At 40.7% G+C, this 24,738-nt stretch overlaps 1 protein-coding gene and 1 long non-coding RNA gene across 16 annotated transcripts in view; one reads left to right on the top strand and one right to left on the bottom strand.

Moving 5' to 3' along the window:
* FAT1 (FAT atypical cadherin 1) overlaps positions 1-23,996 on the bottom strand; it is a 112,188-nt gene extending 88,192 nt beyond the window's left edge. For 2 of the 11 annotated variants that reach the window (XM_071807581.1, XM_071807582.1), the window contains exon 1: positions 12,206-15,494. In XM_071807581.1, coding sequence (XP_071663682.1) covers positions 12,206-15,473 — 3,268 coding nt within the window. In that variant the 5' untranslated portion in view covers positions 15,474-15,494. Of the gene's footprint in view, positions 1-12,205; positions 15,495-21,104; positions 21,246-21,367; positions 21,509-21,795; positions 22,031-22,202; positions 22,278-23,676 lie in introns of those variants that run through there. The other 9 variants (XR_011738779.1, XM_065836532.2, XM_071807586.1 and 6 more) reach the window with 9 other exon arrangements.
* LOC139827803 (uncharacterized) overlaps positions 21,100-24,738 on the top strand; it is a 37,005-nt gene continuing 33,366 nt past the window's right edge. For 4 of the 5 annotated variants that reach the window (XR_011738785.1, XR_011738784.1, XR_011738781.1 and 1 more), the window contains exon 1: positions 24,020-24,389. This is a non-coding gene — a long non-coding RNA (uncharacterized lncRNA). Of the gene's footprint in view, positions 21,332-24,019; positions 24,390-24,738 lie in introns of those variants that run through there. The other variant, XR_011738783.1, reaches the window with a different exon arrangement.

Here is a 24,738-nt window from a genome sequence, read left to right as displayed (position 1 = left end):
TCTTCTATATCCATGCACAAAGTAATACACTTCTTAACAAGTTGTCATCTCTTCTTACATACTTTTTACTTTAAAAAGCTCTAGACAAACCCAGGCAACTCAAAATATTACTGTACTAGGTAGTACCACAAGTATGGAAGCACATATGTATACCCAGACAATGAGAGAGGTACACATTTTTCCATTTTTGTTATTCTGATAAAATTTGTACTGTAATATTCAAACTACTTTCAAAGTGAACTGTGACACCAGACTTCTTATGCAAAGGCATAGTCATCTTTCCCTCCCTCCCCAAAGTAATTAACATTCCTTGCACAGGCAGCTGGACATTGCTTAATCATTAACTGTTCATGTAATGAAGACAGAAACTGTTTGCCATTCCTCACAATGGTACGCCAAAAAACCCTTAAGACAAGATTTAGTGAACAGTATATAAAGTTATTTGCAGTAACAAAAAACTTGTTGCATTATCATAGACAGTCAGTATTTTGCTGGAAATATCTGTTTTTGTGAGCAAGACTTTCCATGTTCCAACCTAAGTAATTACCTTGGGAATTTAATCAATAAAAAACCAGCACTTCTAACTAAAACAGAAAGAAAGACGTATATTTTAAAAAGATGCTGCTAGTCTCTTGGATAGTAAAATAATACATGCAACTAGAATTGCAACACCAAATATAATAAAGCCATAACCAATGCACACATTCCAATCTTATCTAGAATCACTTTGATTCACTCTACCTTGCTTTCATTACAGGAAGGGCACAGCAAGGGCATTCCTCTCAGATCAAACAGAAAATTCCACAGACAGAAGTTTCCACATGTCTGATTCGTTGCAGATTAAACCCTTATCATTAGACAGCAATCTCTAATTTTCATAGAGACAGGATATACCCTGTCATGGTAAATCTACAGGCAAAGGTTCAGGGGGGAGGGGGAAGGGAATAACCCTCCCCTCCCCCCATCTGTAGAACAGAGACACATTCCCCATGAAGGAGCTAAGAATGCCACCCCACAGCTTTGGAGAAATGAAGGGGACAAGGTACCAGCACTAAAGATCACATACATAATTCCATTCATACATTCCAACATAAGGTTCTTTGTACTGCAAGTCTTTCAAGCTGAACTACCAAATTCCCTCTGTGCATAAGTATAACAAGGACTACAGGCAACACAGGAGAAGAAATCTGAATTAATTTTTAACACATTATTCATTCATTCTGTATTCATTTTTAGCACATTATGTTACCAAAACCTTAATTTCTTTACCCATGAATGGAGCAGTCCTTTAACACTCACGTAACACTAAAATCAGAAAGCGATTCTATAACTATACTACTTACATTTTGAAAATTTTAATATAATCTTTTAAAGTCCTGTATAAGATATGAATAAGCACACTAGGATCAGCAACTTCAAAACCAAAACTCTGGAGTTTTCATTTTTTCAGTGTATAGAGGCAGTTTTGGACATTTTGCATCAGCAAAATAAAAATGGCCTTTTGTATAAGCACCCAAAACGATTGATATTAAAAACATGCACATTTCAAAAGCAATCCATGTCAGTGAAGATTATTCTAAGTAGTAGATTAGCAATAAAACAATGGTTCTACTGAATGTCCTGTATGTAATCTTCCCTGTCATACAGGCACATATTCAATTCTGGTATCAGCAATGCCCCACTGACAAGTCTGCACAGATGCAGAACTCTTGAGCTGAAAGAACAATTAATGATCACCACTACTGGTAGGTCAAGAGAATTTATATCCATTAGCTCAGCAGTTTGCTCTTTAACCTTAATGCCTATCAAAATTACACAACTCTTTATAAGAGCCATAAACATATTGATTTATCCTTGTTCACAACTTAAAATGAAATAGAAGCAGCTATTAGAAGCATGAACAGAACACAAGGGGTTTGCGGAAACATTGCTTCCGAATACAAAAATTACCTGTTCCAGCCCCATTTCTAGATTCTTTAGACACTTCTGCTTTCCCAAAAATACCTCTTTGATGGCACTGGAATGCTAAAGGTTGTGGTTGGTTTTTTTCGTTGTACCACATATAGACCGATTAATTGAAAATTTCTTTTGGGTCACTTTCAGATGACCAGTGTAATCAAGTCACAGATGCAATAAGAATGATACACACAATACAAAATGGTATACAAAATGGACCTGCAAACCACAGTTTCTGCTAAGTCCAAACTATTTTTAAATCAAAGTTCTAAAGCTGCAACTACTGCATGTTATAAGTTGTGGAAGTTTGCCAAATACTCATGTAGGTTTGTCCTTTGTTAAATATATCCAAATGCCGTATGATTAAAGTTTAAAATCTTCAAAGAAAAGAATAAACATTACACAATCATTTCAAGTTCCCCTCCTTTGACCTTAATATGTACTTCAAAAGCTAAGCAGATGCTTAGCAGGAAATAAATCCCCAACTCAACAGATGTACCAACAGTGATACGGCAAGATGCACCTTCCATAGATTTTGGCAACCCTTCTCTTTTATTATTCCTCTGCTCACAAGTACTTTTCAAGTCAAAGAGAGGCCTAAGCAAGTTAATAGGCCCTTAATATGCACTCTGCTGCCTGAATTGATTGCTGGTTTTAAGGTAATCTTTGAGACTGCATGTGGCTCGGCCTCAGTGCATCTCCTACAGAGACAGAGCCCCCAGGCAGCTCTGTTTTCATGAGACCAAGTTGAAACCCAATCAACACCTTCCACAACAAAACAATCCCTTACTTTCAGCATCCACGCAGAAGTGGAGGGGAGCCCCAGCTTTTTGTATGGGCTCTCTATTCAGCAGCTAAGGTGATGTTTTACTCAGCAGGATACCTAAGAAAACTCAAACTACTTTGGAAGATCCCTCTGCCAACAGCAGAACAGAAGATAAATATGTTTGTCTGAAACAAATTCAGCTTCTTCCAAACACACATTCTAAAAGCTACATTAAGAACCTAATAGCACTTAGTAGTGACCACCATCACAAATGCAAATTATATAGTTCCCTTCCAGTCTAAGAAAGAAAGGTAATCAGCTAGCTACAGGCTGCTCAGGACCTTGGTCCAAACCCAGGTCTCCTTAAACTCTGCTAAACTGAAACTCAACATTAGCTCTAAATCCCAAGCTTAGGTCTAGCACATTTGATGCACCTGAAAAGAAACACAAATTACACAGGTTAACTTAGCAGCACCATCAGTTCCATACCTTAGCCTGAACATAATCATACCCCAAGGACAGTAGCACAAAGCTGCAGAGGTAGTCAAGACCAGATGGTCCTTGATAGGTTAACCAGGTAACCTCTTCTGAACTTGAGTACTTAAACACATACGAGTAAATTCAGGTGTCAGGCAGCCAGGTTATTGGTACTAGCAATAAAGCAGAATAATGCACCCTCGAAAGTTAGTTATGTCCTAGGAAAAAGCCTTCTGGATTGTTGGGGTTTTTTTTGATAGAGACAAGTTTAGGACTTCTCAGTCTAACTGATCATGGGCCTCTGGCCCTTACCTTTATATCTTTAAACAAATTGTGCTGAACTGGGCCCATGCTTCTTCAAAAAAAAGTTTTAAAATTTCTCCTAATACTAGAGAGGATCTAAAGACAACAGTTACTCTTAGTAAGCTGCTGTTACAGCTATTTGTACTGTCTCATAAAAGAGAACCTATGTGCCAAATGCCTCATTTTTAAAACTATAACAAATTGGTGGAAAATGTATTTTAGTTGCATGAAATTTTAAGCAAATATTTTTTAAAACTCAAATTATGACTCAATTTAGGCACATCTTTGTTATTGTTTTGTTTGAGTTTTTTCAACATAACTATTTCTTCAACATAACTATTTTTTTTCTTGTACCATGGCCCAAGATTGGCTTAATGCCACTGAAGAAAAATGCTGTAAAACCAGAATGAAACCATACACATCTTCCTGTGTCAACTTCACTCTTATTTTCAACATCATACTAAACACACCCAAACACACTGGGTATCATTAATTAGAAATCAGAAAACACCTCATTTTGAAAATACTCTACACATTTCTAAAATATCTGTATTAAACAACCATAGGTATGCCTCCTCAGTTTAAATGTCCCACGCAGACAGAACTGTCTCTCCCATCTTGCAGACTAAACTACAATTTCAGCTCTCTTCCATATATTGCATGCTTGACTACCACCGAAAATGCTGGTACGGAAGAGAAGCCATGAAAACATCGGATAAATGCTTTAAAAACAGGTTATATTGTTGGGGTAGGCATAGTACTGTAAGAGGCTTCATTATTTATTGTCATAACAAAACACTTCTTCTGGTGGGCTCTGGAGAAGTTTGATAAGGTCTTTTCTACAAAGGATTCACAAGACTGCTGGTGGGAGCATTGAAATGGGTAGACCTTCACTTCCATTCAAGTTGTTCTCATGCTGCTCATCTTTCTCAATTCAATACCAAAGGTAAGGAATAATCAGGCACAGCACAAAATAAATAATGCCACTAGAAAAGCAGTGAACAAGTATCAGCATTAAAATATCTTTCCAGAGCAGTTAACTACCAAATTAATCTTCACTTGCCCCAATCCCCCCCTTTTTTTTTTAAATACTGTTATATTTTTACTAAACTTTCCTCAGAGAGAAAGCTAAGGGAACGACTGCATGTCTGACCTAAACTACCTCTTGTTTCCAGAATAAGAACAGCTGTATTTTTATGATTATTATTATTCTTAAACAGAGATAAACTAATATTTATTGAACACATATATTCAACATTTCAAAAAAAAAAAAAAAAACAAAGAAACCCAAAACCACAACATATTTTTATCCTGATATGCACAAGAAAAATGCCTCTCAAACTCAGAAAGTATTACTCGAATTCCTTTAAGAGGTTTAATTATACTCTGCCTTTGTATTATTTTTCAATTAAATAATGAATTTAAGAGTTTGTACTTGAATTCCAGGTTCTGGTTCCAAAGTCTGCTCCAAATGTCAGTGTGGCAACCGACCAGCCAGTTTCAGAATGCAAGAATAATCTGCATAAGTCATTTGATCAAGAAAAAAAACCCTCTCTGCTGACTAAAATTTCATTCAAATCTCCAGTGTACATATTTGAATCAGATTGTGGGTCTCTTAAATGCTAAATGAAGTGCTGATGTAGCCCCTCATTTAAAAGATTACACTTCCAAATTAACATTCCCAGGCTTATAAACTCCAAGTTCTTAAAACTGAGTATTCATTCTTCAAGGAGGGAATTTTGGAGGTTTTTTTTTTTTTTTGTGTCGGTTTTAGTTTGGTCCCCGCCCTGCTTTCTTTTTTTTTTTGACAAACCACATCACCATGACCTTGGAAATTCATACTCTATCACATTTATACCCCAACCACTGAAGAAAGCTAGCTACTATAGCTATATGGGAAAATCATTAACTTCAGTGCAACGTAATGTGGCCTTACAGAATTCAGTGTAGCATGAAAAAAACTTGCCTGAAGAGCCGTTTACGTACCTTGGAGATTAGTCTCTGCTCTGAGCTTTACTCATGTCTGTACTCAAACTAGCTAGGTTAAAAATTTCTTGTGCAAAAAGCTGCAGCCACTTAGTGTTGCACAGAAATAGAACATCTCCTAATTCGGCTCTCTCTTCAAAAGTAGTGGGAAGAACTACTGTGCTTTGCAAGAAGGGAACACTATGAGAAGACCCTCATAGGAGAAGTTCTTCCCATTCATTTTCAACTGGCGAAAATACTCACGTAAGAAATGTTAATGCCAAAGCCTATGTGCCAATCTGAGGACAGAATCTAAGCAGGAAATGTCATTGTCACAACTTCTGTAAACAGACTTTGACTAAATCTTAGAGCATTCCCTCCTTGTAGCCTATCATATCAAACCCACCAGGAATATTCTTTTCTGACTATTAACATCACCTAACCGATTATAATTTTTAATTTAATGTTTAACAGCTTTCTTAAAAAGATTTGCTCAATGTTTTTTCTGTTAACAGTTTTCAGTGACCCATAACCCATCTGACAGGTCTGCAAGGACTCAGACTAAACACAGCACAGAGTCACCATATGGCTTTGACTGCAGCATATTTGGAATACGTGTAGTAGAAAAACAGAAATTATTAGGAGATTTTTTTTTTTTTTAATTTAAACTGAGGGAAACCTAGTGTCTATATCCATGACTTATACAAAAGAGGTAACAAACTGAAGTATATGGAAAGTGCAACTTCAACATGAAGCATGCACTGAAAGAGTGTGAAGTCCCACATTTGTAAGGCTGCTTAATTACAATTAACTTGAAATCAAACCATACTAGTCTCAATTTTGATTAAAAATGCCTCCCCTACCTTCAAGTGGTTTATGGTTGTATCAGTACAACAGAGAATGTTCCCAGGCACTGTAACTTGCTTCTCTACATTGCTGAACTGCTTTTGGCCTGTGACAGCTACCCGTCTTCCAAAGAGCACTGGGGCACAGTTAGGAGTCAAAATGCAGCAGATCGCATTCCCAACAGACCATCTGAGTGCAGCCACCCTGACTGAAGGTATGAGAGCTGTTGGGCCAGATGCAGGCCAATTGGCTTCTGTTACAGACAACACTGCTGGTTTAATAGCCATCCGATAGGTACTTAAGGGTTCTACTCCATTGATGATCATAGTATTTAATCTTTTGCTAATGCCTGTCTTCATACTGAAACTCAACAACAGCGAGTGGCGGAACAATTTGAAAAGCTCAAAAGCCAAAGATTGCTGAAGAAATGGAACTTCAAGCAAGCCCTTATGTATAAATGTTTATCACATCCTGCATTTTAACTAATGCAATTACGAGAACACTACAAAAATGTTAACATGCTTATGTGTTAGCAATGCTCTGTACCTTCTAAGAGCGTAATTCAGTACTTTGCTCTACATAGTTCAAATCCTATTCACTCTCCTTAATGAATTACTGTCTTCCCTGCTGGAAATGGTTCTGGTAATATTAAATATAATGCCTCATAGCCACTAAACGTTATTGATGCTATTTTATGCACATAAAAATAGTGCATGCCCCTGTTAACTTTTTTTTTTTTTTTACTTGCTCCTTTAACATTCTTTACCAAAATAAATCATCTTTCCTTATCATGGTAGCAAAGTTACATTTCAAAATTACATGGTTCCAAGGGAAGACTACGTAAGAAAGATAAATCCGCTAAAGGTTACAGGCCACATCTGACTCAAACACTTCCCAAATAGAAAATAACTAGAGATTGGGAAAGTATTAAAAGGAAGTATCATGTGTCTGCCCTGTTCTTATTGTTCCTTACACTACTAGAGACAGCCTGTCAGGCTAGACAGACCTTTGTTCTAATAAAGCAGTCATATTACACTTATATCTGTCTAAGTCAGCAAATGAGCTTGATCACCTTAAACTTTGTTGTTAATGTTCGAAGAGAATTACTGTTATTCTGTAATACTCATGGCCTAATAATTTAACTCAGGTTACTGAAAGAACAGTCAGATTCCTGGTAACAAATAGCTATATTAACAGACTAAACACAAGTGATAAGGTTATAATGCATGAAGTTCAGACTGTCACATCGCCCTTAACACCATTCTGGAACTAGGTTATGGGAAAATTTTCAAATATTTTCAATTCCAGTAGTTTGGAAAATTCCTGCTGGTAGCCTTGCAAGTTGAACTAGCTGGGAAGTTTCCAATAACAATATGTTTGTAAAATTCACCGTGGTTTATAAAAATAGACCAAACAAACTCTCATCAGGGGAAACTTTACTGCGTAGGGCCTACATGTAACACCCTGCATTTGAGTATAAAAGGGCTGCAAATCCAATTACTCCAGTACACTGGTTAGACACAACCAGACACCACAGAATTCATGATGCTTGAAATTTCCTTAATTTTTGAACATCAGCTTCCAGGATGGGCTCCCATCTTCTATAAACATTGCAATGTTTATAAAAGACCTTATATAGACCTTTCTTAGGCTAAATGACCCAAGACATCTACACTCTCGAAGTCTGCTGGCTCCCTCAGCTATCTAAATTTTGAGCACTAGAAAGAAAACCAAAACGAAAAGAAGACAACCTTGAAACAACATAAAAACTAGCTCTCAGTAATAACCTAGAAGTCCTGATATCTCATGCAAAGCAGCAGTCTGCTTGGGAAAAATTCTTTGGAGAAGGACAGATAGTGAGCAAAACTAGTAACAGTTCTCATTTCTACAGCTAAAAATCAGTCTGGAAACTTGCTCCTCACATGCTGGTGTCACATCCAGCCCAACAGCCTCATTCACCTGTTCAAATGGAAGAAGCACTGAGAGTTCTTTCTAATACTGTTTTTGCAAACTAGAGCTTCCATCTTTCACTTAACCTTCGAGAAATATAAATACTTAATGTTCTATCCTTATATTTGGCAGCAAAAAACCAAGCAAGAATACATTCTCCTTTTCCCTGTTTGCCTGCTGGGATGAAAACTGGGACAAGGAAGGAAGAGGTTTCAGTGCCGCCTTGGTCCAACATAGCTTCTGCTCTAAGTTCTCCTTCAGCAATTGTTTCTGTCATTCCTTAAGGCTTTTCTAAATGGCAGTAGCAGCTTGGTATTGACATGATTTATCTCACTTTTATTGCTTAGGGCTAATGGGATTTAGATGGTGCATGTGGGGTTTTTTTTGTGGCACACTGGGATCTGTATCAACACAATGCATTATATTATTAATACATCCCAACCTGCTCAACTCCTTATCAAAATCATTGGGAAAAATACTTTACAGCTGCTTTAGCAGGCAATTTATATAGCCAGTTCATCATCTCAATTTGCAGACTTCAGTCCAGCTCACACTTAAAAAGCTATCTTAAATTTCAGCTTCTCCTGAACACACATACCTAAAGGATAAACACATCACTTTGCCAGGTAAATTCATAGCACAGACAGAACTCTTGTTTTCACATTTTCCTCCCCTCATACTGTTATAATATACTGAGAGTCTCCATTTTCTATGTAATTTTATCTCTGTATAATAACAGTCACAATGCACTGTTGTACTTCTGAATATACTGAGTGATGATCTCTGATCTTCCCTATCCACTTGGCTTCCCATTAACAACTTATGAGCTGGAGATAACATAAGGCTGAACCTCAAAATAATCTCATTAGTACCATTTATTTTCTTTAGTCATTCTTTCGGTCTCTATAACTTCCTGAGGAAATGAGTTTCATGACTTTATTACATTTTATGTGAAAAATACTTCCTTTTAAGTTGGTTACCTGTTAACTGTGTGTGTCCTATTTCTTGCATTGCAAAAACCACAAAGTGATATAAGGAAGGTGGTACAGAAACTATTGCAACTTTATAGACTTATATCACCTTGTTCTCTGCCTTTCCTGACCATTACTCCCTTTTCAGGCTAAAGAATACTTACCTGAAAGCTAAAATATGACTAACTACCAAATTCACCCCTAATGTACTTGTTTCTGTGTCTTCTTGAAAAGCATCAGACCAGTAATCAAAGCAACTCCTGAGTTTGGGAGTATCGGTGCATTAGGGCTCCCTGTTAAGAGACTCAACTTGTAACAGTTCGGACAGGACAGCAGAAAACAGAGCCTATGAAAAGTAGCTGACCTAAATGAAAACTAAGTCTTAGAAAAAAGTACTCTTATTTTCTTTAGAAAAAAAATATTCAAGAGCTAGTGGCACAGATATATTAAATTCTCTTATGAAAATTTCAGACTTACAGGTACAAAATAACTAACACTAATTCAATTTCCTACCCTTTGAAATGCAAAATTGAAAACCCCATTAGCATGGAAAAGATAACCTGAAAGCTAAAAAAATTCCATGCATGAAATTTGATATTTCTATCATCAATCAACTAGTCTGTCTGCAAATACGACTGTTGTCCTTGATTCCTAAGAAGTAAGGCACAAAAGAATTCCACTTAGCCACTGAATAGTTAAGTGTTGACTTTAAATAAAACCAGTTTATCCATCTTCAAACTATAAAGTTTAGTGTGATGCTTTCAAAGACAGCAGGAACAGACATGTAGCTCAAGGGTAAGTCAGAAGAGCCCTTTAGCAGGCTGAAAAAGTGACCAAATTGCTTGCCATGTTTCCTCTTTCACAAATTCTTTTGTTTGCTTTCTTGGCTAATTATCAGCCTTCACCTTGTATCAAGGCCAGTTCATTTTGAAAAACATGACAAATATTCAGACACTGCAATGTAAAGAGTGCCTTCTGTAACAATTTCAATAGCTTCCGAGCCAAAAAAAAAGTGTCAAGACAACATCTAAGCAACATTGTCAAGCCTGTAGATACTCCATGTTCTCTCCTCAGTTCCTTTAGATCAACATTTTACAAAAAAAGCACAACTACCAAACACAAACGCACACATTCTTTCCCACACCAGTGTCTCAAGTGTAATTTGTTCACTAAGATTAAAAACTAACAACCTCTCTTGACCATCACCTCTCCCCATCAAATCCCTCCACTTTCATCCCTGAAGAACTGGAAACACTAGATACCAGATATTAATATAGACAGTGCCTCTCTCCAGCCTTGTAAATACAGAGCCACTGTCCTGGACAAGATTATTAAACAGAAGCTGGTTTTGCCTCAAGTTCTGCCCACTTCGTAAACCTGGCAGATAAAAAGGAACTTAAACTAATACAAATTCTTCAGTAAAGCAAACTAGCCTTGTGCTAAAAAGAGTAAAGAGGCAACACATGGAACTAATTCTGTCACAGTAACAGTGTCACAAAAATACACATACCTGTCCACATATACATAAATAGGTACACTTGTACATATTGGTCTCGAAATACAAATCTCTCTTCACTCTCTCATTCTCATTACTGTTATCTATCATTTGGACAATAAATTGGCAAACAGACTAAATCTGCAGGACAACTAGACACTTCTCTGAGACACTATAATGCACAGTGAACTTGAATGTACTAATGTGAAAAGAAAGGCTTAATGATTCATAAATGGTCTGCACACATACCAGAAATCTAGCAGTGAAACAACTAGGTCTTGGAAAGCACTCAATTCTCCGTTTTTAGAAAATCTGTTCCACAATCGTAAGTACGTGCTTTGTAAAAAGCAAAGCTATGTGAAGCATTTCTACTTCTGAAACTGTAGAGCTGGTTCTTTAGTCACAAACTACAGAATTTAATAACTGATGTTCTATAGAACTAAAACTATCACCAGTGTGTTCACCTAAATCTTCAAGAGTAAAGTGACCTTGTGAGTGCATATTACCCACATTCACAATTGTGAAAAGCATAAAGAACACACAGCATGACTACTGGACGAATCAGTTATGATTGCCATTTTTCATTCACAGTTACGTGTTTGTTTTTTTCTGCAAGAGGTAAATCACACGTCATAATTCACCTACATGTAACCTGAAGCTGAATTTTGCAAAAGATTTCTCCTCAATTTATTTTAAGGCGCTTAGATAGTAGCCCAACATCAATGCTCTATCTTTATCAGAAACATAAATGGCTGGGTAACTACACAGAGGTCCAACCAAAATGTTAGAAGTCAGCATTAGAATTTTATTGAAGCCATAATTATGTTTCTTCTGAATACATGACACTGGAATAATTATCACATTTGCTTGTTCATTTATGCATCATTAAAGAAATAAGTCGATACTTCAGTCTGCTTCATTTATAGGAGTTTTTAAAAGCTGCATCTGTGCTTTCTTTGACAGAAGCCTTTCCATGAAGCAGATACTGCTTACTAATTTATATATGGGCACCTATGACAACTCTGATAATTACCAAAACCAGGATGTATCGCAATATCACGCCCATGCATACTTCCAGTAAATGAAGCAACTGAGATGTCATCCAAGATTAAATAGTATGAAAATCCTTGAGAAAACGGTTTGCTGCCTTAGCTTCACAATTCCACTGTCCACAAAACAACCACAATCACATGAGGCAGATTTTCATTTTATATCAACAGTATTCTTATTATTGCCAGATAGCATCAATTTTAAGATCTAAGAATGGTTTTCGGTAGGTTGGATAGAAATGAGGACAAAAGAAGAAAACTACTTATCAAATGTATACATATAATTTTACTACAGTGGTAGACAGAACCATACATATGATTGGTATTGTCCTAACAAAAACATCTATATCAGTGACAACATTGCTTTTCTTCTCTCTTTGCTGACATATTTTATTTAGAATATAAAAATAACAGAAGGTCACCTTACCTTTTTCTTCATCTATTCGAAAAACTCCTATACCAGATCCATCTCTGATGGAATATCTAATCTCCCCATCTCGTCCTTCATCTTCATCATAAGCAGATACTGTCATTACTGAGGAGCCAACAGGGGCATCTTCTTTTATAAAACCTTTATCTGCAAACACAGAGAACCGCGGAGGGTGCAAGTTTTCATTCACATCAATTATCTCAACCTCAACGTAACACGTAGCAGACAATGAAATGGGTTTTCCTTTGTCCTTGGCCCGCACAGTCAAATTATAAAATTGTTTCTTTTCATAATCCAGTCTTTGTACAATACGTATTGCTCCACTTAGTTTGTCAACATCAAAGGTGCTGTCTCCACTGTCCAAAAGACTGTATCGTACTTGGCTTGACTGGCCTAAATCAGGATCATAGGCTTCTAACCACATAATAATGGTTCCCTCGGGAAGGTCTTCTCGAATTCTCACATGATAATTTGAAGGAATAAACTTAGGAGGATTGTCATTAACATCTTCTACAGACACTTTCAAAATAACTGTTGAAAATAATTGAGGTTCTTCAGTAGGTTGGTCTCTAGCCTCTATCTTCAAGAAATGGACATGCTGTTCTTCGCGATCCAGAACCCCTACGACTTTCACAACTCCTGTCACAGCATTAATAGTAAACTTGTCTGTATCTGTAAGAAGAGAATATTTCACTTCTCCATTAGCCCCCAAATCTTTATCAGTAGCTTCAATTTGAATTATTTCACTGTTTGGCTCCTTGTTTTCACTCACTTCAACAAAGTAGCTGTCCTGGAGGAACTCCGGGGCATTGTCATTAGCATCCAAAATTTTTATATCTAAAAGGTGCCAGGCAGACTTCTGTGGTACTCCAAGATCATAGACAGTAATATTTAGAGTATATTTATCCTTTACTTCTCGGTCAAGGGGAGATAAAATTTTCAGCACTCCTCTTTCCATATCAACAATGAAACTACTATCTTCATTACCTCCTGAAATAACATACACTAGCTTTCCATTGAAGCCAGTATCAAGATCAAGAGCACTCATAAGTATTATGCTAGAGCCCACAGGTTGGTCTTCTCTTACCTCAATACTACTGGGGAGAGTATTTCTAAATTGAGGTGCATGCACATTCACAGAGTGCGTGTCAAAGAAAACATCCTCAACTTCTCCACGACTGTGCAATTTATTTGCTTGTAGGAGTTTCTCAGCAAGCATTTTGGCAACACCAGTTTCTTCACATTGCAAGTCGACCGGTTTGCGACTAGTTGCTACAGTTACGTTGATATACAATGGTTCTGCAAAGTTTTCTCCATCTGTAGCTGTAATTTTCAAACTGTGAAAAGAAAACTTTGCACCTGGGCCATCTATTAGTGACTGTTTGAGTGAAAGGACTCCAGAATTTGGATTTAGGCTAAATAAATCCAGTTCATTTCCAGATTCAATTTGGTATCTCACCAACTGGAGCTCATCAGCATCAATAGCAGATACAGTTGTTATTTGTTCTCCAACACCAAGATCCCTGGGGATTGTTCCTTCACAATTAACTTTTTCAAACAAAGGTATATTGTCATTCAGGTTATTTAAAATAATAGTAACAGGAACTTCAACTTCTCGACGATATGGTATACCCCAATCAGAAGCTCGAATCCTTAAATTGTAAACCCTTGGCATCAATTCATAATCCAAGTCTTCTGAGGTACTAATAATCCCACTGAAATGGTTAATCACAAATGGCAAAGGATTTAGGTTTGCAATGCTATAGGTCACATAACCATTCTCCCCTTCATCAGGGTCTCTTGCACTTACTCTCATGACACTCGTACCTATTGGCACATTCTCATCAAAGGAGGCTTTATAGGATGTCTGAGTAAATTCGGGAGGATTGCTGTTCATGCCAAGTACCTTAATTAATACTTTTGCAGAAGCTCTTCTGTCACTTGTCACAACTTCAAGTTCAAAATGGGATGCATATTGTGCTTTTATGGGTTCTAAAGTGGTAATAAGACCAGTGTGAGTGTTTATATTGAATTTTACTTTGCCTGGTGTATTTTTAAATACATATTTTACATGTGGGTAACTAGGCAGAGCTTTCACCATTATCACAGGTGTATTTGGAGGAGCAAATTCACTTATTTCGGCTCTGTATATCTCTTTTTCAAATCTGACAGGACCAGACTTAAATTGTGGTGATGTCACATGAACAACTTTTACAGAAGAAAACTGGGGGGGGTTTCCTTTATCTTTAGCTTGAAGGGTAAGGTTGTATCCAATTGGGTGACTCTCCCAATCAATGTGACCCATGGCTTTTATTCTGTATTCTTTGCCTCCCGGAACAGACCTCACTGTTCTGAACTGTTGAAGTGGATCACCTGCAACAATATTTAATGATGCTATTTCCCCATTTGAACCCTGATCATTGTCCTCTACAGTTACAATTGCGTAAGTTGGATCTTTGTCAGATTCTGATGGAGTCAGTGTAACAGCTGTAATGACAGGGGCATGTTCATTTGCTTGCTCTACATGAATAGTCAGTTTTGCCATACTGCTTATGCCACTGCTGCCATAGAGCTTCAGCCCACGATCCACTGCAAGAATTTCCATCTCATAACGCTTAGTGTCTGAGTAGTCAAGTCTGCCAGTTAGAACTACCACTCCACTAGTTGGATGTATAGCAAACACATCTGTTCTTTCTTTAAAGCTATAGTAGAATTCTCCATTTGTTCCTATATCTGCATCTGTTGCACTGACTCTTGCGATGCTGGTCCTTACCGCTGTGTTTTCAGGCAAAGAAACACTGTACGATGTTGGAGAAAACAAAGGCCGCAAGTCATTTGTATCCAGTACCTGTATTCTGACCTTTGTGCGTGTTTCAGTGTTTGTATTTTTTTCAACTGCTTTAACAGTCAGCACATAATGGTCTTTTACCTCTCTGTTAAGGATAGCTGTGTTTCCTCCCTTGGTCCGTATTCTCAAAAAGCAAAAGTTTCCAAGAACATATTCTTCAGCTTTGAACAAGTTTTCACTGTCACCAGAAATAATTTTGTATCTTAGGTCCCATAATGGATTTGTAATGTAAATGCCCATTTTCACTGGATGCCCAACATAAGTCTTGGCTGCAGAATTCTCATACACAGTGGCATTATACTGTACTTGCGTAAATTGCATTGGTGCAGCATGATGTGGTCTTTGATTTCCTTCACAGTTTCCAAAATGCTGCACGAGCAGCATCAGCAGCAACAGCATAGTCAAGTATCTTCCCATGACAGCAATTACAAAGAAACCCTGAAACAAAAGAGAGATGTGTTAAGACTTATGATTGTTCAAATATTATTCAAATAACCTTGATGTTTAGTTTATAATTCATGCTTGAAAGAAAACTAAGTTACACATCTAGGTTACATCCTTTTTTGCAGAATGTTTCAATATCATTTCTAGTAAGAAAAAAAAACTACTAAAAAATGCTAGGAATCCGCAAGAGCAAAAGTCTAGGAATTACTACCATGACACAATGGGAACACACAGAGTTAACTTCAAATGAACAATTCCCTGGAGCAACATGTTAGAAGAAATAAGCCAATGCTGTCTGCTCAAAGTGAGCAAACTAGATCTGAACTAATCCAGAGTAGTGAACAGTTGCTCCAGTCCTCTACTTCATACGTGACATTGTCTTCCAACAGAAAATTCTTCTCCCTCATTTCACTTAGACTGTAGAATGGCTGATGTCCAATGACATGGAAGCAAACTGCAAGAGTTGGCTTAAAATTGCTATGAACTCTTCAAAGTATCTTATGAGTACCTGTTCCAAGAATTACACCACTATAGACAGAGAATAATTGTGTATGTATTGTATTCTCTCCAGCTCTGAGTAGCCTTGTAAGAGTAGTGGATAGCAGTGTATACCATGGAAAAAAAAAAAACACACCACAAAAAAAAAAAAAAAAAAATTCCTTATTCCCCTTTCAGAACATATCTAAAACAAATTAGTACCAAGGTCTATGACAACAAGAATCTATCAAAATAAATGGAGGAATTATTATGACATGTTTCTCAAATACACTCCAGAAATAACAGAGAAAGAACCTGGAACAGCAAGACAGATGACAGGGAGACACATCTTCACTGGCTTTCCCTTTCAAAGAATTCAGTGTGTCATTTCCAATGCCTAAATCCAGGCAAGACTACAGCAGAAATAAAAGGAAAAACCTCAGGAACACAACCTTTGGGACCACCTCCTTCTTCATCTGGGTTTATAGCAAGTCTTCCCAAAGTCTCTCAAGATAACAAAAATTAAAGCTTCAGAATGCTTCCTCAACAAGACCAATCTATCAACCAAATCTTAGGGGGAAAAAATCATTTCAAGGAAGTAGAAAGCAATCTAGCTTTGACTTGATTACTTTGATTAATTACTACACATTCTTTTCTTTCACCTTTCTCTATTTATCCTAAATATTTTTCTGTTACCTCTCATTTAGCACCTTCTTCTCTGGCCAGTCTGTCATAGAACTCATACTAAGTCCTAATCATACTAATTCACTAAGTCCTAATCATACTAATTCCTAACTGCAGCCTTCTTTCATTCTTTCCAACCTTCCACATTTTAGCCCTAGTTTGTCCTCACTCTGTAGTCAGCTGTCAGCCTCTCCTCACCCCAGCTCAAATGGTATCACATTATGTTGTCTCTGTCCTCCACTCACATTTACTGGCACAGTTATTTCTCTCTCCCCTAATTCCTGCCTGCTCAGGTAGATGCATTAAAGATTGCACTGGCTAAAATTCCATGGACTGACTCTGTCCACTAGAAAGCGTAAGAGCAAATTAATCTCCTTGTATCAACAGTTCACATAAAAACCTCCAAAGAAGCTAATTCAGTCACAGTTGTTAGTAAGTCAATGATTTTGAGAAGCTTTTAAGATTCAGATCCACGCAAACTATAGGAAATACCGGAGCGGAATAGTGAAAACTTAGCTAGTATCCTTACGGAAGGAGGAAAAAAAAAAAACCAAAACAGTCTGCCCATCTTCCAAATCTAGCAATTAAGTTACATGACTAAAGCTAAAACCATAGTAAACAATAAAAAGTGAATGAGCAAACAATAAAAAGTGAACGAGCTTTTAAAAGTAAGTCACTAGCTGGGATCACTGCTTACAAGGTCTTCACAGTGGATGAAGGTTTGGAGAGCAAATGAACGTGAGGTTGGAACAGCCACCATTTCAATGGGTTAAAAGTATTATTCTTCTCCTATCTACTCTTTTTCCCAGGCTATGATTCATCCTGGGAACAAACAGACTATTGGGTCTCCAGGGCTTCATGCCCCTAATATACTGTCAAGTAAACAAGCATTTTCATTAAGAAGAAGAAAAAAAAAAGGCAAGAAAAGGCAAAACAAAACCCAACAAAAACCACAAACAAACAAAACAAACACACAAACCCTGCAATAAATTATATCAATACTTCCAAAACTGCAAACTGTTTCAAATGCCATTCTAAAAGACATGTTAAGAAATTATTACATAATTTTTTAGTAATTAACAGAAACAGTTTCTTATACTCCATCTTGCTCGAATTTTGGAATCTGTTTATTATCAAAAAACTACTTAACGATTCAGATCCTATGCTGATCTGATCAGCTCTTTCCCTCTTCCTCAGTTACAGGAGGATATTATGCTGAGGTCTAAAACCCAGCTTGATCCCTCAATGCTATGGCATCCCATAACTCACTGCCTATACTTCTGTCTGGCAAAAAGTTCTCTGAAGCCGTGTACTTATTATGTAAAACATTGTACCTGTCTGCATCTTATCATTTGTTCCTCACATCTCAAGCACATTAGACACAAGGTGCACCACACTATGATGCATTAAGCTGCATTAAGATATCCAAACTCCTCATTAAAATTTCAAGTTGAACACATGGAGGTTTTACTATTACCATAAATATGTGTTCTGTGCCATAATACCTGTAGCACTTTTTGCCACTTTTCTGTTAATAACTTCAAGAGGAGTCTACTCAGAACTGGCAACAGGCAGTCTGTTACACATGATGACGCAACTACCAGTAAGAGAATCCATTCCTCAGCAGCAACTTCTAAGGTTTGCTGAGTCACAAGCAAGAGTTTAAGAGCATCTCTCAACTGAACAGTTAACCATGTTAGACAAAAACAAGTTAACCGTTTCTATTACAAGACAGTTTTTGCATCTTGTCATAATTTACAGAACTACTGGAAACTAAAAAATGTTGATCCAGGATTATAAAAAAATCAACACAATGTAATCTTGATAAATACTCCAAGTATTAAGCAATGCCAGTTGTAAAGACAGTTAACACTTTCATACTCTTCCTTACTAGTTAAGATAAAGTGATAATGTGTTTGATATAAACTCAGATGGCTCATTACAGGGAACCAGAATGACTGAATTTCAGAAACATTTTAGCTAAAGGCTAAACTTTGAACTGCTAATTTTTTTATTATCTTTGGAATATGACCAGTTTAGGATTTTCTGCATGCATTTTCAACAAATAAAGCAACTGCTCATTTAACAAAACATTATAGCCCTAGGTTTATAAGTGCACACTGTATTTATTCTGAAAAGCTACTTTCAAACAAATATTGATTTCCTATGTGCAAATTATTATTTGGATAATTTTTATTTATATGCATATCCAGGTCATTTTTATCTATATGCATACCCAGCACTAAGATACATAAGATAGTTTTACACTTAGTTACAATGTTAACAAAATGATTAACACATCAATACTGTTAACATAATTTACATATGGGAAAAATATTAATGGAACTTAGAAATATCAACTACCTTGACATTAAAGCTATATCAACAAGCAAAATTTTGGGGCTAGCAGACCTCAAATTGATAATTTACAAATGAAGATGATTCGGAGAAGATAGCAGTCATATAGAAGACAGGTTCTCTTAGCAGTATGTTAACAATATATAGACTTCAAAGTTTATAGTTTGAGATTTCAAAGTTTTAAGCATAAAATACAGAATCTAGTAAATGGCAATCTCAATGCCAAGCAAGCCAACAACACAACAAAACGAACAAAAACCCCCTATCACCACACCAGAACAAGCTTATCTTCTACAGAATTTATCAATGAGGGGAGCATACATTGAGAAATTTACTCCCCCAGCAATCAAGTAAAAATCACAGGTAGATAAAGAACGTAAACCAGGCCATGTAGCCCAAGTCAGGATGAGTCTTAGTCCAATTGCTATCCTTTTTCTCCACGCAAGATGCCAGTTCACTCCAGAAAGACATCCTGTAATACTAAAGCTACATCCTTTACATTAGCAGGAGACCGTGAGCATGGCCTTTTAACATGGCTCTAGGGGATCATCAGAGAGCATTCTGAGGACTTAAAGAATTTATTTAGTGCTGTTTCTACAATGCCTCCTGAAATCTTTCACTAACTTTTAAGAAATGTAGTGGTGATTCCCCCTCACATGTGCACCAGTTTCTTTGATTTGTAATGTTCAGTTATTAACACTAAAATATCTCCATCAATCAAAACAACAGCTATTTACTTTAACGTCAATTTTGATCAGCATATGCAACTGATACCATTTGACACAAATGCACTGTGAAAAGTTATTACTGCAGTAACTCAGCTGTCATGGGAGGGTTCCTACTGCAGATGTCTATGAGAGATCCTGTGGCTTTGTGGGCTGTACTAACTAGTTGCATCTACTCTTTCAATTGTTTAAAAGCAATTATTTATGTAGTCTGATTAAAAAAAAAAAAACAAACAAAAACAAACAAACAAACACAAACCAGGTTTATCTGTTTCAACATGCTTAAGTTTCTAATCAAAAAACTTAACAGTGTCATGTCCTTTGCTCTTCTAGGAGGAAGAGAGTCTGGCTGTTTTGGTATCCAGAAAACTAAAGACAAGATGGAAGCATATGGTATGTTACTTTAGTAAAGCTGGTAAGTTATCCAAAAAATGTACTTTGTCACCGAGATTAACATAACAGTTTTAACTTGTGACTAAATTCCAGTATGTTTTATGGTTGTATTCTCCACACTATGAGTTCATCATATGAAATACTCTGATTTATGCTTTCAAGATCTTTGCTGTTAAAAGGTCAATACAGCAGCTGTATTAAAACAGCATGCAAAGATTATGCATTCAGAGTGAAACAAAGTTACAGAGAATTTTGACTATTTACCTGTATGGTAGTTATTTACTAGTGTATCTAATATTGAACTCACCAGTTGTGCAGAGCAAAGCAGACCTCCAAGCTCTGTCAATGAATGAAAGAGTTTGATCGAAATTTAACATGACACCTTAAAGTTTGTCATGACAAAAATTGTTTCACTGAGCCTGAAGTCAGTTTTAAACTTAAAAAAAAAAAAGTAAATTGGGGAGGCTACAAAGGGATTTTATGCTTGCTTACTTGCACTGACAGCAGCGACAGCCATATGAAGTTCTTTTGCATGGTAAGTTATAAAACCCAGGACACTATCCCACACTACTGGGACAACTACTAAAGCTTGCCTTCCAATCTCCCAAAAGTGAGACTTCAGGATTTCACAGCGAACAAAAGAAAAACTTAAATAATAAATAGCTTTCAGCACTAGAGTAATGTATTTTACTTACTAAATAGCTGAATATTTCCACATGGTTAGACAAGTAATTAGGAAATACATTACACAACATTCTTTTGTTTCACTGAAAGACAGCAGAGGTGGTGAAAGAATACAGGTAACGTTTCCCATGCAACTGCCCAGGAATAACTTGCACGCAAGTAGTTCTAACCGCAGCAAAAACTGCTATTAGACTAAAGCAGCGTTTAAGTTATTAATGCGTTTCTAAAAAAAAAAGTTCATAACGGAAGGATATTATCAGCGGTAAGGCACACCATCACTTACTGACACCAAGGGATTGAAAAGCACACGTTTCAAACACAGCTTTCTTTCCTTCCAACTGCCGTAGAGACGAAGAAAAAAAGCAGAAGAAACCGGCAGACCCGTTCAGCCGGGATCTCCCGGAGAGACGCCTTGCGGACCCTGCCCTTTATCTTTCGGAGGAATCCGGCGAGGAACACAACGAGGGACGCGGTGTAAAAGTGCAAACAAAGGAAGAAAGTCACCCCAAGGTACGTGCTCGCCGTGAATCGCCCCTGCCGGCTTACCAGGGAATGAAGTTTGTAGTGGCCCATCACACGCACACTGAGACACCTTGCCTCCAGGGGAAAATATCGCCGCCACCCTCTTTCCTCGCCCTAACTTCAGAGCAACCTGCCGGCTCAGGGGAGCGCGGCCGCGGGTCCAGCCGCCGTCAGCCGCGGGGCGCCAGGGCCCGCCAAGCGCGGCGGCCACCCCGGCCCGGCGCCGCGGGCGGGCGGGAGCTATGGGGGAGGGGGCCGGCGCCGTTCTGCAGCCCGTTCCCGCGGCCCCTGCAGCACGAGGCAGCCGCTCGCCCAGCGCCTCTGGGGGGTCCCGCCGCGCTCCCGGCCTCACCTCAGCGCCGCACCTTCCCGAGGGGGCCCGCGCCGCCCCCTCCCCGCCCTCCCACACTGCTGAAACTTCTCTCAACTCGCCCAGTTGTCCCGGTCCCCACCGCTCCGTGCCGTGCCGTGCCGTGCCGCGCCGCGCCGCACCTCACCACTCGGCGCCTCACTGCCTGCGGGGCGGGGGCACGGACCGAGGCCAGCCTCACATGCTGTCCTCAGTACCGCTCCCCCTTTCTTTTGGCGGCCGTCTCGCCGGTGCCCCTCCGCCCCATTCGGGCCGCGGCGCCCCCCGCCGCCGTATTCCTCCGCGGCGCTGGACGCCTGGTGTTCCGGAACTCGTTTCGGCGGCGTTCCGCGGGCGCGCGAGCGGCTTGAGGTGTCCGCACCCCGGCCCGCCTCTGCGCCCAGCGCCCGCCCCGCCGGGGGAGGACGAACAGCAGAGAGGGGAGCGGGGGGAAGGCGAGCCACAGCATAAGCTCGGCTCTCAGGGGGAAGCTAGCGATCTGTCCCTCACCTCTGCCGCACTCGGCCCGCTCCAGCCCGACCGGCGCGCTAGGGAGGGGGGTGCCGGTCCGGGGACGCGGGGGCTTCGCGTGTGGCGAAGTCCTTCCGCGGAGAGGCTACTCATAAACTTCAGAAAGCTGCTGGCGGGGTTGGCGGGGAAGACCGTCAGACCCCCGGGGTGCTGGCGGTCCTCGCTGGCGGGGCTCTGCTGTCCGAGGAGTAGCGGGTACTCGGAACAAGCCCCGCCGTCCCCACTCGCGACGGTGGCAGCGAGGACCGCCCTGCGGCGAGCGCACTCCTCGGCAGCCGCTCCCTCTTCCCCCGCGCAGCGAGTGGGATGGAGTGCGGGCTACCGCGCCGCTGGGCTTGACCTCACGCCTCCCAGCCTCGGGCCCTTGGCTGGGCGAGCCGCAGCTTAATGGCCGTGCTGAGGGAGGTCTCCCAGCAGAGAGCAAAACCGACTGACGGCTACTGCGGCTCCCCGCCACCGTTTAAGGAGTCCGGCCGTGCCACGGCGCCGGAAAAGCAGCAGCAGGGGTAGCGTGCATGGGGCCGGGGACAGCCAGGGGAGCGTGGCGGCGACGACGACGACCACCACCACCACCACCCTCGCCCCCTGGAAAGAGTAGGGGCTACCTCAGGCCGGGGAGCGCCCTGTAGGAGTCATGCCAGAGGAATGTCTGTCAGCCAGTCCAACGGTAAAGATTAATACTCCCGAACAGTCATCGGAGGTTTCCTCGCTCATTAATAAGTGATCACGCTTAATAACGATCAAACGTTTGCCTGGGGAATCCCGACCCAGCGGGCCAACGGCGAAGCCGGGCTGCGGGCAGGAGAAGCCGGCGGGGGCGCATTTACCGCGCATTAGGCTCGCCACGTATTTTATTAGCCACATAAATAAATAAAGCCAGCTGCGCAGGGGGCCCTTCTGCAACCAAAGCCCGGGGCTGCACATCAGACGAAACCGGTTCACTAGCCCGCAGTCAGGAGGCTCCGCCGCGCAGCGCTCGCGCAGCGCCCCCGCAGCGCCCGCGCCCCTTCCCGGGGCCGCCCCGCAGCGGCGGGGCCGCAGTTCCGCGGTGGCCGGGCAGGGGGCGCCGCGCCACAGCGCACAGGCGGCAGTGGACGGCGCCGGCAGCCAGCCCGTCCGGCTCGGCCAAGCAGAGCCGGTATCCCGCCGCGCCAAGCCCAGCTTCGGCCACAGGGAGTTGTGTCGGGAAATCCGCGTGCCATTCTTTCCGTGAAGGTGCCGGTGTAGCTGGAGGTGCCCTCAGCCCCGGGTACGCATAGCTATGGATAAAGTCGGTGTGCATATAGATATTGATATATAGAGAAGCATACATACAGTACACACTTAAAAACAACGGGTTGAAGGGAAAACCTGAATATTTTCAATAACGCAGCAAACTAGAGCACGAAACTCCCATGTGTATCATCTCTCTAAGCACCCTGCTGATAATAAACTTACTGAACAAAGAACTCACCAGACCAGCTGGACTCGGCGCTTTTCTTCCAAAGTCCGCTCCAGCTCAGTTCATCACCGCACCCTTCCGCCACCCCTTCCTTTTTAGTCCTTTTGAGAAGAAGGGAGAAATGACCCGGTGACCACGCAGCTCTAGAGCCTGAACTCCGCCGCGGCCCCGGAGCTTAGCGCGGCCCCGGCACGCAGCAAGCGCGGTGCCCGTCCCCATCGCCACAGCGCGGCATGTCGGCTTCGACCCATCCGCTGTTTTAAACTTGAACGACGGTGGGAAGGAAAAATAGACGGGGAGAGGGGAGAGTAAAAAAAAAAAAAAAAAAAAAAGAAGAAAGAAAAAAAAGAAAAAAGAAAAAGCCGAAAAGGTGAGATCCAACTTTCTTAAGACATGTCCAGGCAAAGAACGGGCAGAGTTGAGGAGTAGCAGCAGCGGAGTGAGAGTGGGGAAGCTGCGCCGGATCGCCGGTTCTTTCCCTCCCTCCTCCCTCCTTCCTTTCTTCCCCCGCCTCCCTCTTTCCCTCCCTTTCTCCCTCCCTCTCCCTCTGTCTTTCGCACTCAGTCCGTCCTCCTCGGACCTGCTCCCGGCACCACCACTGCCTGCCTCTCTTCACCAGTGCAGCGGAACGCGGAGGCGGTGGCAGTAGCGCGCACCTCTCCGCGCCTGCACAGCTCCGCGCGGGGCCGCTGTCGCGCACCTGGACCGCGACCGTCCACCAGCAGGTGAGGCGAGCGCCCTGCGCTCCTCCCCCGCAGCCCCCGGCCCCGTTTCGCGACGACTCTGCGCGGCCGCCGGCGGACACGGGCCCCGCTAGCTGCGCTGCCGCAGCGCCGCTCGGCTCCTCCTCGGTGGGCACAGCCGCTGAAATAACCAGGTGGCTCCGAGTGGGCTTCTCTTCTCTTCTCTTCTCTTCTCTTCTCTTCTCTTCTCTTCTCTTCTCTTCTCTTCTCTTCTCTTCTCTTCTCTTCTCTTCTCTTCTCTTCTCTTCTCTTCTCTTCTCTTCTCTTCTACTTTTCACATATTGTTTATCTCTCTTTCTATTCCTCTTCTTTTTTTCTTTTTTTCCCTTTC

The sequence above is a fragment of the Patagioenas fasciata genome, chromosome 4 (assembly GCF_037038585.1).
Source record: "Patagioenas fasciata isolate bPatFas1 chromosome 4, bPatFas1.hap1, whole genome shotgun sequence".
Classification (NCBI taxonomy): Eukaryota; Metazoa; Chordata; class Aves; order Columbiformes; family Columbidae; genus Patagioenas; species Patagioenas fasciata.
This window is presented reverse-complemented; position numbering and strand designations above follow the sequence as displayed.